Source organism: Muscardinus avellanarius (assembly GCF_963383645.1).
Source record: "Muscardinus avellanarius genome assembly, chromosome: 10".
Taxonomy (NCBI): Eukaryota; Metazoa; Chordata; class Mammalia; order Rodentia; family Gliridae; genus Muscardinus; species Muscardinus avellanarius.
Genome location: NC_137796.1, coordinates 109893649 through 109909012, shown reverse-complemented (window position 1 = coordinate 109909012; position 15364 = coordinate 109893649). Strand labels below are relative to the sequence as shown.

The following is a 15364-nucleotide window of genomic DNA, read 5'->3' as shown; positions in this document are numbered from 1 at the left end:
TGGCTGCGAACCTGAGATCCTCCTGTCTTAGCCTTCCAAGTACTGAGATTACAAGTATGCTCCACCAAGCTCAGCTGCATTCTTCGTGTGTGTGTGTGTGTGTGTGTGTGTGTGTGTGTGTGTGTGTGTGTGTGGTTTTGGGGATTAAATCCAGGGGCATTCTACCTCCAAGTTATACTTCTAGCTCTATTTATTTATTTATTTATTTTTGTAGTACTGGGGATAGAACCCAGGGGCATTCTATCTCTGAGCTACATCCAAGCCCTATTTTTTATTCTTTATTTTGAAACAGGGTCTTACTGAGTTGCAAAATGCTTTGTTAAGTAGCTGGGGCTGTCCTCTAACCATGATCCTCCTGCCTCAGCCTCCCGAATGCTGGGATTACAAGCACATGCCTCTATGCCCGGCTCCTCTTTTTATTTAATTAATTAATTTATTTATTTTTGTGTGTGGTCCTGGGGATGGAACCCAAGGGCATTCTACCTTCAAGCTACACCCCCAGCTCTATTTTTCGTTCTTTATTTTGAAACAAGGTCTCACTGAGTTGCAAAGGGCCTCACTAAGTAGTAGCTGAGGCTATCCACAGACTGTGATCCTCCTGCTTCAGCCTCCCTACCACGCCCAGCTTCTCTTTTTATTTTTCGTTTTGAAACAGAATTTTGCTTTATTTATTTTCTATTTATTTATCTATTTATTTGCCGTGCTGGGGATAGAACCCAGAGGCTGGCTGCAAACCGCAATGCTCCTGTCTCAGCCTTCCAAATGCTGGGATTATAATGTACGCTACCACTCCTGGTTTATGCTTCAAAGTTTTAAGGAAAATGTGAAGATATAATGCCCCCGTACCACCAACAAAAAAAAAAAATTAGTTGCTAATTCTTAAGATAGAAAACTGTTAAAAAGAAGGCATAGCCAGGCGTGATGGTACATGCTTTTAAATCCAGCATTTGGGAGGCTAAGATTGGAGGACTATGGTTCGAGGACAGCCTCAGCTATTTATTGAGGCCCTTTGCAACTCAGTGAGACTCTGTTTCAATATAAATTAGAAAATAGGGTTTGGATGTGACTCAGAATGCACCTGGGTTCCAGTACTGCCAAAAAAAAAAAAAAAAAAAAAAGGGACGCCGGGCGTGGTGGTGCATGCTTGTAATCCCCATGCTTGGGAAAAAAGTTAAAAAATAGGTCTGGGAGTGTATCCCGTGGGAGTGTATCCCGTAGGTAGAAGAGCTTCTAGGAACCCCAGTACCACCACCAAAAAAAAAAAGGGCTGGGCGTGGTGGTGCACGCTTGTAATCCCCGCACTTGGGAGGCAGAGACAGGAGGATTGCACAGGTTCGGAACCAGCCTTAGTGGCTTAAGAGACCCTTTTTCCAAATAAAAAGTATAAAATAGGTCTGGGAGTGTAGCCCGGAGGTAAAAGGGCTTCCAGGAACCCCAGTACCACCAAAAACAAAAAGAAGAAGAAGGCATAAATGTGGCGTGGTGGCACAAGCTTGTAATTGCAAGCTTGTTCAGGTACAGCATCAAAAATGTAGTGAGACTCAGCCGGGCGTGGTGGCGCACGCTTGTCATCCCCGCGCTTGGGAGGCAGAGACAGGAGGATCGCGCAGGTTCGAAGCCAGCCGCGCGTGCTGGCTTAGGAGACCCTGTTTCTAAATAAAAATATAAAATAGGTCTGGGAGTGTAGCCCGGAGGTAGAAGGGCTTCCAGGAACCCCAGTACCACCAAAAATAAAAATAAAAATAAAAATGTAGTGAGACTCAACAGCCTAGCAAGACCTTGTTTCAAAATTAAAACAGGAGTGGGGTGTGGTGGCGCACGCTTGTAATCCCAACAGTTGGGAAGCTGAGACAGAAGGATTGCGGTTTATGGACAGCCTCAGCTACTTAGTGAGGCCCTTTGCAACTCAGTGAGACCTTGTTTCAAAATAAAGAATAAAAAATAGGGCTGAGGGGGTGTAGCTCAGAGGTAGAATGCACCTGAGTTCCATCCTCAGTACCACAAAAAATAAATAAATAAATAAATAAAATAGGGTGGGGCTATGGCTCAGAACACTTGTGGATTTTTTTTTTTTTCAGTACTAGTGATGGAACCCAGGGGCGTTCTACCTCCAAGCTACACCCCCAGCCCTATTTTTTCTTCTTTCTTCCTTTCTTTCTTTTTCTTTTTATTATTTTTGGTGGTACTGGGGTTCCTGGAAGCCCTTCTACCTCTGGACTACACTCCCAGATCTATTTTACACTTTTTTATTTTATTTTTTTTTTTGTTTTGTTCTTGGTGGTACTGGGGTTCCTGGAAGCCCTTCTACCTCTGGGCTACACTCCCAGACCTATTTTATACTTTTTTTATTTTTGGAAACAGGGTCTCTTAAACCAGCGGGGCTGGCTTCGAACCTGCGCAGTCCTCCTGTCTCTGCCTCCCAAGTGCGGGGATTACAAGCGTGCGCCACCGTGCCCGGCTTCTTTATTTATTTATTTATTTTTGCGGGTCTGGGGATGGAACCCAGGGGCATTCGAACTCTGAGCTACACCCCCTGTCCTATTTTGTATTCTTTATTTTGAAACTGGGTCTCACTGAGTTGCAGAGGGCCTCACTAAGTAGCTGAGGCTGTCTGTGAACCGCGATCCTCTGGTCTCAGCCTCCCAAATGCTGGGATTACAAGGGTGTGCCACCATGTCTGGCTTATTCCTTATTTTGAAACAGGGTCATACTATGTTGCAGAGGGCCGAAGTAGCTGAGGCTGCCCACAAAACCGAACTGCAATACTCCTGTCTCAACCTCCCAAATGCTGAGATTACAATTACAAGCATGTGCCACCACACCCGACTCACCAATGGATTTAATCTCCAGTACCGAAAAAGGGCATAACTGTGACTGATATTTGAGTTCGGTTTTGATAACTCACTGATATTTGGGTTCGGTTTTGTTAAGAATCTTGTGTCTATAATAATATAACATTTTCCCCCCTTAGCTTGCAAAGAAATATCACCCGGACACGAATAAGGATGATCCCAAAGCCAAGGAGAAGTTTTCGCAGCTGGCAGAAGCCTATGAGGTAATGTGACTAATGTGTTTGCAGGCAGTGCAGTTCAATTGTGTGCATGGATTGCTTTGCTTTGCAGCACAGGATAGACTAGCGTGTCATACGGTACAGTGTGGAGGCCATGTCCCTTCACCACATTACCTTGATAAAGAAAAAAGAGATCCTGAGGTCTCATGTGGGGCTTCCTAACTTGGAAACTGTGTGTGTGCGTGCATGTTACTAGGGATTGAACCCAAGGGCATTCTGCCTCTGAGCTATACCTCCAGCCCTATTTTTCATTTGTTACTTTGAAACAGAGCCTCCCTAAATTACAGAGGGCCTCTTGTAAGAAGCTGAGGCTGGATCTCACATCTTATGCCTATGATTCCGCTGCTTGGGAGGTGGAGACAGGAAGTTAGTGCAGGTTGAAGCCAGCCTCCCTGGCTTAAGAGACCCTGTTTCCAAATAAAATATAAAATAGGCCAGGCGTGGTGGCACACACTTGTAATTCCAGCATTTGGGAGGCTGAGACCGGAGGGTCGTGGTTCGCAGACAGCCTCAGCTACTTAGTGAAGCCCTCTGCAACTCAGTGAGACCCTGTTTCAAAATAAAGAATAAAAAATAGGGCAGGTGGTGTAGCTCAGAGGTCAACTGCCTCTGGGTTCCATCCTCAGACTCGCAAAAAAAAAAATTGTGTGTGTGTATGTGTATGTCTGGGATTGTAGCCCGGAGGTACAAGGGTTTCTAGGAACACCAGTACCACCAAAAAATAAAAATAAAAATAGAATCAGGAACCTGTGATCTTTCTGTCTTAGCCTCCCCAAGTTCTGGGATTCTAAGCATGTGCCAACCTACCTGCCTTTTTTTTTTTTCCTTTGGTACTGGGGATGGAACACAGGGGCATTCTACCTCTGAGCTATACCCCTGTCCTATTTTTTTTCCTATTTATTTATTTATTTATTTATTTATTTATTTATTTATATTTTTGCAGGTCTGGGGATGGAACCCAGGGGCATTCAACCTCTGAGCTACACCCTGTGCTCTATTTTTCTCTTTTTTTATTTATTTTTTTTTGCTGGTGGTACTGGGGTTCCTGGAAGTCCTTCTACCTCCAGGCTACACTCCCAGACCTATTTTGCATTTTTATATTTGGGAACAGGGTCTCTTAAGCCAGCGCGGCTGACTTTGAACCTGTGCGATCCTCCTGTCTCTGCCTCCCAAGCGCGGTATTACAAGCACGCGCCACCACGCCTGGCCACCCTGTGCCCTATTTTTTATTCTTTATTTTTGAAACAGAGTCTCATTAAGTTGCAGAGGGCCTCACTAAGTAGCTGAGGCTGCCCGCGAACCGCGATCTGGCCTCAGCCTCCTGAATGCTGGGATTACAAGCATGAACCACCACACCTGGCCTTTTTTATTTCTTGAAACAGGGTCTCATTGAGTTGGGCAGAGGCTGTCCATGAACTGTGATCCTCCCATCTCAGCCTCCTAAATGCTGGGATTACAAGTGTACACCATCATGCACAGCTGACATGCCCGGCTTTAACTTGGATTTTTTGTTGTTGTTGTTATGGGGCTGGGGAGGTAACCCAGGGGCATTCTACCTCCGAGCTACACCCCCTGCCCTATTTTGTATTCTTTATTTTGAAACAGGGTCTTCACTAAGCTGCAGAGGGCCTCACTAAGTAGCTGAGCCTGTCTGTGAACCACGATCCTCTGGTCTCAGCCTCCTGAATGCTGGCATTACAAGCGTGTGCCACCACGTCCGGCTTTTAACTTGGAATCTTAATAAAAGAAATGAAGACCTGCTTTCAGTAATGTAGTAGATCATTTTCGTAGGTGAATTTGTGGAGTCTGGTTTGGCTGAGTGAGTTTAGTCCTTGTAGGTGATTTCCCTGCTTAGGAAATCGACCTTAGAGATGGTGGCTGTTGTAAAAGTAGGAGGCCATTGTTGCCCTGGAAGACCTTGGGATGTAGTCAGAGAGCACGGCATGCACCTATGAGCCGACCATTCACCAACGCACAATTCCTGGAAAGTGGACCTTCTCCCCAGACCGACCATCTAGAGGAGTTCATTATGTAGCTATTCATATAGCCACTGGAATAGACAGCCACATATAGACAGCTCAACTTAAGCAATTATTGAGTGAATTTCTTTTTCCCTGGCAACTTCATCTAATGTGTATTAGGGATTTCCAGAGAAAGAGAACCAATATAATATGCATAGTTTTTTTTTTTTTTTCCTTTTTTTTTCTTCTTTTGTTCTGGAGATGCAACTCAGGGGCTTTGTACCCCCAGGCTACACTCCCAGACCTTTTTTTTTTTTTTTTAATTTGGAAACAGGGTTTCACTAAGTTGCTGAGAGCCTCATTAAGTAGCTGAGGCTGGCTTTGAACCCACGTAATCCTCCTGTCTCAGCCTCCCAAGTGCTGGGATTACAAGTGTGCGCCACCACGCCTGGCTGAATATGTATAGTTTTAAGAGAGAATTTATTAGATTGACTGGCTTGATTAGGGGCTGTCTATCCCCCAGCTGGGAAACTGGTAGGTGTTCGCTCTGTCCAAGAAGCCAGAGCCTGAGATGAGAGGCCAGTGGTGCAGCCCCTCTGGAGGCGTGAGAGCCTCGGGGAGTGGCCCCTCAAGCCCTCATTCAGAGGGTGAACATCTGGTGTCCAATGTCCACATGGAGGCAGTGGCAGAAAACGTCCCTGCCTACGAAGGGTGGAGTGTGAGGGCTGCCCCTCTGCTCTTTGTGCCGTTCTGGCCCACAGCCTGCCGACGGTACCGTCCACCTTTAGAATAGGTCTTCCCACTCAGTCTACCCAGCCACACACCCATCTCCTCTGGAAACACCCCCATAGGCACACCCAGAAGTGTGCTTTACTGATTTACTACGCACCCCTCAATCCAGGTAGGTTGATAAGCAGAGTTAGCCATCACATAATCAAGAGTGTATTTGATAGTTTAGTTTAAAAAAAATAATACACAGCAACTTAGTTGATAACAAAACTAAAGAGTTTTAAGCCAGGCCTGGTAACGCACACTTGTAATCCCAGCATTTGGGAGGCTGAGACAGGAGGATCGCAGTTCAGACAGCCTCGGCTATTTAGTGAGGTTCTTTGCAACTCAGTGAGACCCTGTTTCAAAATAAAGAATATAAAAGAGGTCTGGGCATGTAGGTCAGAGGCAGAATGCCCCTGGGTTTCATCTCCAGTATTGCAAAAGCAAAACAAAACAAAAACCTAGAGTCTTAGAATTTGCCTAAGATCTCTGTCAGGCAGCATCTTCTGTGCAGATAGGTGAAGTGTCTGGGCACTTATGAGATTGTGTGAGGCTTAACATAGCATATCTCTGGTGTGGCAAACGCTAGAAGTTTTCATGAGATTTTGTTTATTAATTAATTTTTTTTGGTACTGGGGATTGAACCCAGAGATATTCTACCAACAAGCTACACCCAGGCCCTTTTTTTATATATATATATTTTGTTTTTGAAATAAGTGTCTAGCTAGGTTGGCTGAGAATCTTGCTTCAGTTGCTGAGTCTGGTCTTGAACTTGTGATTCTTGTCTCAGCTTCCCAAGTACTGGTATTATAAGTTTGTGCCACCATTCTTGATTCTTTGAGAGACTTTTTTTTTTTTTTTTTTTTCTTTTCTTTTGGTACTGGGGATGGAACCCAGGGGCATTCTACCTCTGAGCTACTCCCTTAGCCCTGTTTTTTATTCTTTATTTTGAAACCAGGCCTCACTAAGTAGCTGAGGCTGTCCGCAAACCACGATCCTCCAGTCCCAGCCTCCCAAATGCTGGGATTACAAGCGTGGGCCGCCATGCCTGGCTCTTTATGAGACATTTTAGTAGTTTAGACCTCAAACTTAAATATCAATAACTCATTTCTCTTCCTCAGTGCTGTGATTGCAGTCCCTCCAATCCCAGAGAACCTCATAGAATTTTTTTTTTTTTTTTTGCAGTACTAAGGATGTAACCCAGGGGCATTGTACCTCTGAGCTATACCCTCAACCCTATTTTTTAGTCTTTTTTTTTGTTTGGTACTGAGGGTGGGACCTAGGGGCATTCTACCTCTGAGCTCCTTCCCCCAGACCCATTTTTTTTATTCTTTATTTTGAAACAAGGTCTCACAGAGTTGCAAAGGACCTCACTAAGTAGCTGAGGCTATCCGCAAACTGTGATCCTCCAGTCTCAGCCTCCCAAAATGCTGGGATTACAAACGCGCACCACCATGCCCGTCTTATATTTTATTTATTTTTTGTGTGTGTGGTACTGGAGATGGAAACCTTCTACCTCCAGGCTACACTCCCAGACCTATTTTTATATTTTTTAGTTGGAAACAGGGTCTCTTAAACCAGCGAGGCTGGCTTCGAACCTGTCCAATCCTCCTGTATCCGCCGCTGCCCAAACATGGGGATTACAAGCATGCGCCATCATGCCCAGCAGTCTTTGTATTTTTTTATTTTTTATTTTTTTGGTGGTACTGGGGTTCTTGGAAACACTTATACCTCCAGGCTACCCAGACCTATTTTATACTTTTTTTTTAAATTTGGAAACAGGGTCTCTTAATCCAGCACGGCTGGCTTCGAACCTGCGCGATCCTGTCTCTGCCTCCCAAGCACAGGAATTACAAGCGTGCGCCACCACGCCCGGCAGTCTTTGTATTTTTGAAACAGGGTCTCACTGAGTTGCAGAGGGCCTCACTAAGTAGCTGAGGCCACCGTGAACCACAGTCCTCCTGTCTCAGCCTCCTGAATGCTGGGATTACAAGCATGAGCCACCATGCCTGGCTCCTCATAGGACATTTTTGCACAAGGATGCACTTGGGAGATGTTGTGACGGCCTTACATGGTTCCGAGCTCCTGTCTGCATTCCCGGGCCTCAGAAGACCCAGAAGTACCTGACTGCTGTGCCTTCTGTTGCAGGTGTTGAGTGATGAAGTGAAGAGGAAGCAGTACGATGCCTACGGCTCCTCTGGCTTTGACCCTGGGGCCAGCAGCTCTGGGCAGAGCTATTGGAGGGGTGGCCCTAGTGTGGACCCCGAGGAGCTCTTCAGGAAGATTTTCGGCGAGTTCTCATCATCTTCCTTTGGAGATTTCCAGACTGTGTTTGATCAACCTCAGGAGGTATGTTCCTCAATTTGAAAGATCATTCCAGTTTTAGACTATTAAATGTAACACAAACAGACTTTATCAGTTTCTATTTATCAGAAAGGTAGAGCAGCATAAATGGAGTATTTGGTTTTGGAGGCAGCCATGAGTCTTAGGTAGTAATGAATGAGCACATATTTTATTTATTTACTTTTGATGCTGGGGATTAATCCTAGAGGCATTCTGTCTTCGTGATACACCCCCTAGCCCTTTAAAAAATTTTAAAAACTTTATTTGTTTATTTATTTATTGTGGCAATGGATATAGAACCCTGGGGCATTCTACCTCTGAGCTACACCCCAGCCCAATTTTATTTATATTTTGTTTTATGTATTTATTTATATATGTATGTATGTATTTATTTATATTGGTGGTGCTAGGGTTCCTGGAAACCCTTCTACCTCCGAACTACAATCCCAGACCTATTTTATATTTTTATTTGGAAAAAGGGTCTCTTAAGCCAGCGAGGTTGGCTTCGAACCAGCGTGATCCTCCTGTCTCCGCCTATCAAGTGTGGGGATTACAAGCGTGCGTCACCATGCCCGGGTTGATTGATTGATTGATTTTTTATGTAGTACTGGGGATTGAGCCCAGGGACATTGTATCTCTTGAGCTATAGCCTCAGCCCTATTTTTTAATTTTTTATTTTGAAACAGTATCTCACTAGGTTGATGAGACTCACTACTTGGTGAGACAGTCCTCAAACCTGCGATCTTCCTGTCTCAGCCTCCCAACTACTAGGATTATAAGCATATGCCAGCTGGGCTTGGTGGCGCACACTTGTAATCCCCGTGCTTAGGAGGCTGAGACAGGAGGATCGCACAGGTTCGAAGCCAGCCTCAGCTACTTAGTGAGGCTCTCAGTACTTTAGTGAGACCCTGTTTCCAAATAAAATATAAAATAGGTCTGGGAGTATAGCCCAGAGGTAGAAGGCCCCTAGGTTCCACCCCTAGTAGTACCAAAAAAAAAAACAGGGTCTCACTAAGTTGTGGAGGGCCTTGCTAAGTAGCTAAGCTAGCCTCAAAACCTGTAGTCCTTTAGTTTCACCCTCTTTTTTTTTTTTGAAACTGGGTCTCACTGAGTTGCAGAGGGCCTCACTAAGTAGCTTAGGCTGTCCGCGAACCGCGATTCTCCAGGTCTCAGCCTCCTCCAGGTCTTAGCCTCCCAAATGCTGGGATTACAAGTGTGCGCCACCACGCCCGGCATAGTCTCACCCTCTTAAGTGCTAGAATTAGCCGGGCGTAGTGGCGCACGCTTGTAATCCCAGCATTCGGGAGGCTGAGACCTGGAGGATCGCAGTTCGCGGACAGCCTCAGCTACTTAGTGAGGCCCTCTGCAACTCAGTGAGACCTGATTTCAAAATAGAATAAAAATAGAGCAGGGGGTGTAGCTTGGAGTTCAAATGTGCCTGGGTTCCATCCCCAGACCCGCAAAAAAAAAAAAAAGTGCTAGAATTATAGACCTATGCCACCACGCCTGGCTGAATTTTTATTTATTTATTTTTGGTGCTGAGGATGAAACCCAGGGGCATTGTACCTTCAAGCTACACCTCCAGCCCTATTTTTTAGTGTTTTTAGGTCTTTTTGGCGGGTCTGGGGATAGAACCCAGGGGCATTTGACCTCTGAGCTACACCCCCTGCCCTATTTTTTATTCTTTATTTTGAAACAGTGTCTCACTAAGTTGCAAAGGGTCTCACTAAGTAGCTGAGGCTGTCCACAAACCATGATCCTCTGAACTCAGCCTCCCAATGCTGGGGTTACAAGAGTGCACCACCACGCCTGGCTTATCTTTTTAGTTTTGAAACAGGGTCGCACTGAATTGGGAATGGCCTCACTAAGTAGCTGAGGCTGTTCAGGAACCACAATCCTCTGGTCTCTGCCTCCCTAGTTCTGGGATTACAGGTGTGTGCCACCATGCCCAGCCTTATTTATTTTTTGTGGCACTGGGAATTGAACCCAGGGGCATCCTATCTTCAAGCTACACCCCCCAGACCTTTTTTTTTTCTTTAATTTGAAATAGAATCACACTAAGTTGTGGAGAGCCTCACTAAAGTAGCTGAGGCTGGTTGTGAACCTGGATCCTTGTGTCTCAGCCTCCCAAATACAAATACTGGGATTACAAGTGTGTGCCACCATGCCTGGCCAAGTTTTTTTTTTTAACTTATTTATATTATTTGTGGTACTGAGGATGGAACCCAAACACATTCTTTCTCTGAGCTTCACCCCCAGCACTATTTTTTTTTTTTTTGAAACAGGGTTTCATTAAATTAAAGAGGGCCTACTAAGGTGCCAAGACTGGCCACAAACCTGCCAGCCTCCTCTCTCAGCCTACCATATACTGGAATTACAAGCATGTGCCACCACGCCTATCCTGAACTTTTTTAGTTTGATAGAGGATCTTTAAGTAGCAAGTTCCTGAGGGTCTCACTATGGTTGTTTTTTTTTGTTTTGTTTTGTTTTGTTTTTTTTGGTGGCACTAGGAATGAAACCCAGGGACAGTCTATGTCTGAGCTACACTGCAGCCTGATTTTTTTATTCTTTATTTTGAAACTGGGTCTCACTGAGTTGTAAAGGGCCTCACTAAGTAGTAACTGAGGCTGTCTTCGAACTGCAGTCCTCCTGTCTCAGCCTCCCAAATGCTGGGATTACAAGTGTGCGCCACCATGCCCGGCTAGCACTCTTTTATTTTGAAACGGGGTCTCACTAAATTGCTGAGGGTCTTATTAAATTACTGAGGCTGGCCTTGAACCTGCAGTTCTCTTGTCTCAGCCTCCCACATACTAGGATTACAGGCTGGTACCACCACATCTGATGTTTTGATTTTATATATATACGTATTTTTTGTTGTTGTTGTTATTGTTCAGGGATTGAACTCAGCCATTTTGTTTCTGAGTTATACCCCACTTTTCTTATTTTTTATTTTGATACAAGGTCTCATTAATTTTCTAAGGGTCTTGCTAAATTGCTGAGGCTAGCCTCAAACCTTCAATCTTGTTTCAAACAAGTACTAGCATTACAGGTGTGTGCTGCCATACCCAGTTTGACAGTCCCCAGTAACAGGGAAAGAAAAAAATCCCGAGGAATAGGGCAGGATTAGATAAGTGAGTCCTACCTGTTCTTACCTGGTGGGCGCGATGTGGTAGTTAAACAGTAACTGTGCGTGCTGGCCCGTGGCCTTCCGTCCTTCTAAAATGGACCCTCACTTCGGTTGCTGTGAAGCAGAGAATGACAGGCCTTCCTTTGGTTCCTTTAGTACATCATGGAGTTGACATTCAATCAAGCCGCCAAGGGTGTCAACAAGGAGTTCACGGTGAACATCATGGATACGTGCGAGCGCTGCGATGGCAAGGGGAATGAGCCAGGCACCAAGGTGCAGCACTGCCACTACTGCGGCGGCTCTGGCATGGTAAGCGCTGCAAGCCGCGCTCCGGCGGGCCCCGCTCATCCACCCACCCATGTCGCTTTCGCTTTCTTTTTATTTTTTACTAAAGATGAACCCAAGGGTACTCTATCATTGAGTAATAAATAAATAGATAAATAAATAAATAAAATAAATAGGCCCAGCCCCTTTATTTTTTGAGACATGGTCTCACTAGTTGCTAGACTGGCCTCAAATTTGTAATCCTGTCTCAGCCTCCAAAGTACTGCGATTCCAGGTGCACTCCACCATAGAACACACCAAGCTAGTACTTTTTGTGTTTTTTGTGTGTGTGTCTGTGTGTATGGTACTGGGGATTGAACCCAGAGGCATCCTACCTCCAAGCTACACCCCCAGTCCTATTTTTTATTTTATTATTTATTTATTTATTTATTTATTTTTGCGGTACTGGGGATTGAACCCAGAGGCATCCTACCTCCAAGCTACACCCCCAGTCCTATTTTTTATTTTATTATTTATTTATTTATTTATTTATTTTTGCGGTACTGGGGATTGAACCCAGAGGCATCCTACCTCCAAGCTACACCCCCCAGTCCTATTTTTTATTTTATTATTTATTTATTTATTTATTTTTGCAGTACTGGGGATGGAACCCAGGGGCATTCTACCTCCGAGCGACACCTCCAGTTCTATTTTTTATTCTTTATTTTGAAACAGGGTCTTGCTAGGTTGATGAAGGTCTCACTTCTTGTTGAGACTGTCCTTGAACCTTTGATTCTCCTGTCTCAACCTCCCAAGTAATGGAATTATAGCTGAGGTCCACCATGCCCAGCTTGATAACTTTTTTTCTATAATGTGAACAGTTTGAAGAATAGTTTGAAGAATAAAACAAAGTACTAAGACCCTCATTCTTTTTTTTTTTTTTTTTTTTTTTTTTTGCGGGCTTAGTGGTGGAGCCCAGGGGCATTAAACCTCTGATTTTATTCTTTTGAAATAGGGTCTCACTAACTTGCAGAGGGCTTTGCTAAGTTGCTGAGGCTGTTGGCGAACTGTGATCCTACAGTCTCAGCTTCCTGAAAGCTGGGATTACAAGTGTGCGCCACCACACCCAGCTTCCCTCATTCCTTTTGCTAAGATGTACCTGTTTTAAACATTTTGTCAGAGCCAAGCATGATGGTCCACCTTTCTAATCCCAGTATTTGGGAGGCTGAGAAAGGAGGATCGCAGTTCAAGGACAGCCTCAGCTACTACTTAGGCCCTTTGCAACTCAGTGAGACCCTGTTTCAAAATAAAGAATTAAGAGCCGGGTGTGGTGGCACAGGCTTCTAATCCCAGCATTTGGGAGGCTGAGACTGGAGGATCATGGTTTGCAGACAGCCTCAGCTACTTAGTGAGGCCCTTTGCAACTCAGTGAGACCCGGTTCCAAAATAAAGAATAAAAAATAGGGCAGGGTGTGTGTAACTTGAGTTCAAATCCCCTGGGTCCCATCCCCAGACCCACCAAAAAAAAAAAAAAAAAAAGAATTAAAAAATAGGGCTGGGGGTGTAGCTCGGAGGTAGAATGCCCCTGGGTTCCATCCTCAGTACCACACACACAAAAATTTTTTTTCTCCATTTGTTTTTTTCCTTTCTGCTGTTCCTGTCTTCAGTTACACGTCACTGTCATCACCCTCCCCCGGCCAGTAGAGAGTTAATTGCAGCTTGTAGCTCTTAATTCCTAAATACTTAGTGTGCTGTTTTGCGTGTGTATCATGTCTTTTACGTCACAATGGTGCAGTTTTCAGAATCAGGAAATTTAATACTGATACCTTATATGCTCTTATTTGTATGTTTTGTGTGTGTGGCACTGAGGATTAAACCCAGGGCCTTCTACCTCTGAGCTACACCCATGACCCAATTTTATTTTTTATCTGGAAACGGTCTCACCAAGCTGCAGAGGCCTCACTAAGTAGCTGAGGCTCGCCTCTAGCCTTGATCCTTCCTATCTCAGCCTCCCAACCACTGGGATGACAAGCGTGCACCACCATGCCTGGCCCCACAATTATTTTTATTTTACTTATTTATTTTAGTGGTCCTAGAGATTGAACCCAGGGATATACTACCACTGAGCTACATCCCCAGCCCTTTTAATTATTTTATTTTATTTTATTATTTTATTTTATTTATTTTTTTTGTGTGTGGTACTGGGGGTGGAACCCAGAGGCTTTCTACCTCCAGGCTATACTCCCAGACCTTTTTATATTTTATTTGGAAACAGGGTCTCACTAAGTTGCTGAGAGCCTAAGTAGGTGAGGCTGGCTTCGAACCTGTGCAACCTTCCTGTCAGCCTCCCAAGCGCAGGGATTACAAGCGTGCGCCACCACGCTCGGCTTCTTTTTATTTTTTATTTGAAAAAGAGTCTTGCTAAGCTCCAACACTAGCATCGAACCTTTGACCCTCCTATGCCAGCCTCCCAAGTGCTGGTATTGCGTGTGTGTGCAGCCAAGGCACGCATTACCTTTTCCTTCATTATTTCATTGTGTTTTTCCAACAAATTGCCTTATTCTTCTATGTTTTCCCAGACACTTTTTTTTTTTTTTGGTGGTACTGGGGTTGCTGGAAGCCCTTCTACCTCTGGGCTACACTCCCAGACTTATTTTATACTTTTTTTTTTTTTGGAAACAGGGTCTTTTAACCCAGCGCGGCTGGCTTTGAACCTGCGCGATCCTCCAGTCTCCGCCTCCACAGCACGGGGATTACAAGCGTGCGCCACCACGCCCGGCAAGACACTCATTTCTGTAACTAAAGGGGGATAATCTTTTTGTTTGTGTATGGTTCTAGGGATGAATCCAGGAGCAATCTAACTCTGAGCTATACAATCTCACTTAGTTCTGGAAGGCCTAAGTAGCTGAGTCTGGCCACAAGCCTGTTATCCTCCTGTCTCAGCCTCCCAAACGCTGGGATTATAAGCATGGGCCACCACGCCCGGCCCTGGTCCTGTTTTTTATTCTTTTTTTTCTTTTTTCTTTTTTTTTTTTGGTGGTACTGGGGATGGAACCCTTCTACCTCTGGGGTACGCTGCCAGACCTATTTTCTTATATTTGATTTGGAAACAGGGTCTCTTAAGCCAGAGAGGCTGGCTTTGAACCTGCGCACTCCTCCAGTCTCCACCTCCCAAGCACAGGGATTACAAGCGTGTGCCACCACGCCCAGCTTATTCTTATTTTGAAACAGGGTCTCACTAAGTTGCCGAGAGCCTAACTAAGTAGCTGAGGCTGGCCACGAACCTGCAATCCTCATGTCTCAGCCTCCTAAGTACTGGAATTACAAGTGTGTGCCACCATGCTTGGCTCATTTTTTTAAGTTTTATTTTATTATTATCATTATTATTAGTGTGTGTGCATGTGTTACTAGGAATAGAACCCAGGGGCTTTCTACCTCTGGGCTACACTCCCAGACCTATTTTATGTTTTATTTGGAAACAGGGTCTCACCTGTGTAATCCTCCTGTTTCAGCCTCTCAAGTACTGAGATTACAAGCATGCACCACCACAACAGGCTTCTTCTTTTTCTTTCTTTTTTTTTTTTTTTTTTTTTTTTTTTTGTAGGGGATAGAACCCAGGGGCATTCTATCTCCAAGCTGTACCCTTAGCCCTTTTTTTTTTTTTTTTTTTTTTGCGGGTCGGGGGATGGAACCCAAAGGCATTTGACCTTTAGCTATACCCCCTGCACAATTTTTTATTCTTTATTTTGAAACAGGGTCTTGCTGAGTTGCGGAGGATCTCACTAAGTAGCTGAGGCTATCCGTGAAATGTAGTCCTCACAAAACATG

The 15364-nt window shown here is 44.7% G+C and overlaps 1 protein-coding gene across 1 annotated transcript in view; it reads left to right on the top strand.

The window, feature by feature from the left end:
- The window catches only part of DNAJA3 (DnaJ heat shock protein family (Hsp40) member A3), a gene marked incomplete at both ends in the record, with an annotated part of 35484 nt that overhangs the window by 5210 nt on the left and 14910 nt on the right, over positions 1–15364 (top strand). Inside the window, 3 exons of the mRNA XM_080702690.1 lie at positions 2972–3055; positions 7951–8151; positions 11429–11581. Coding sequence (XP_080558816.1) covers positions 2972–3055; positions 7951–8151; positions 11429–11581 — 438 coding nt within the window. The remainder of the gene's footprint in view (positions 1–2971; positions 3056–7950; positions 8152–11428; positions 11582–15364) is intronic.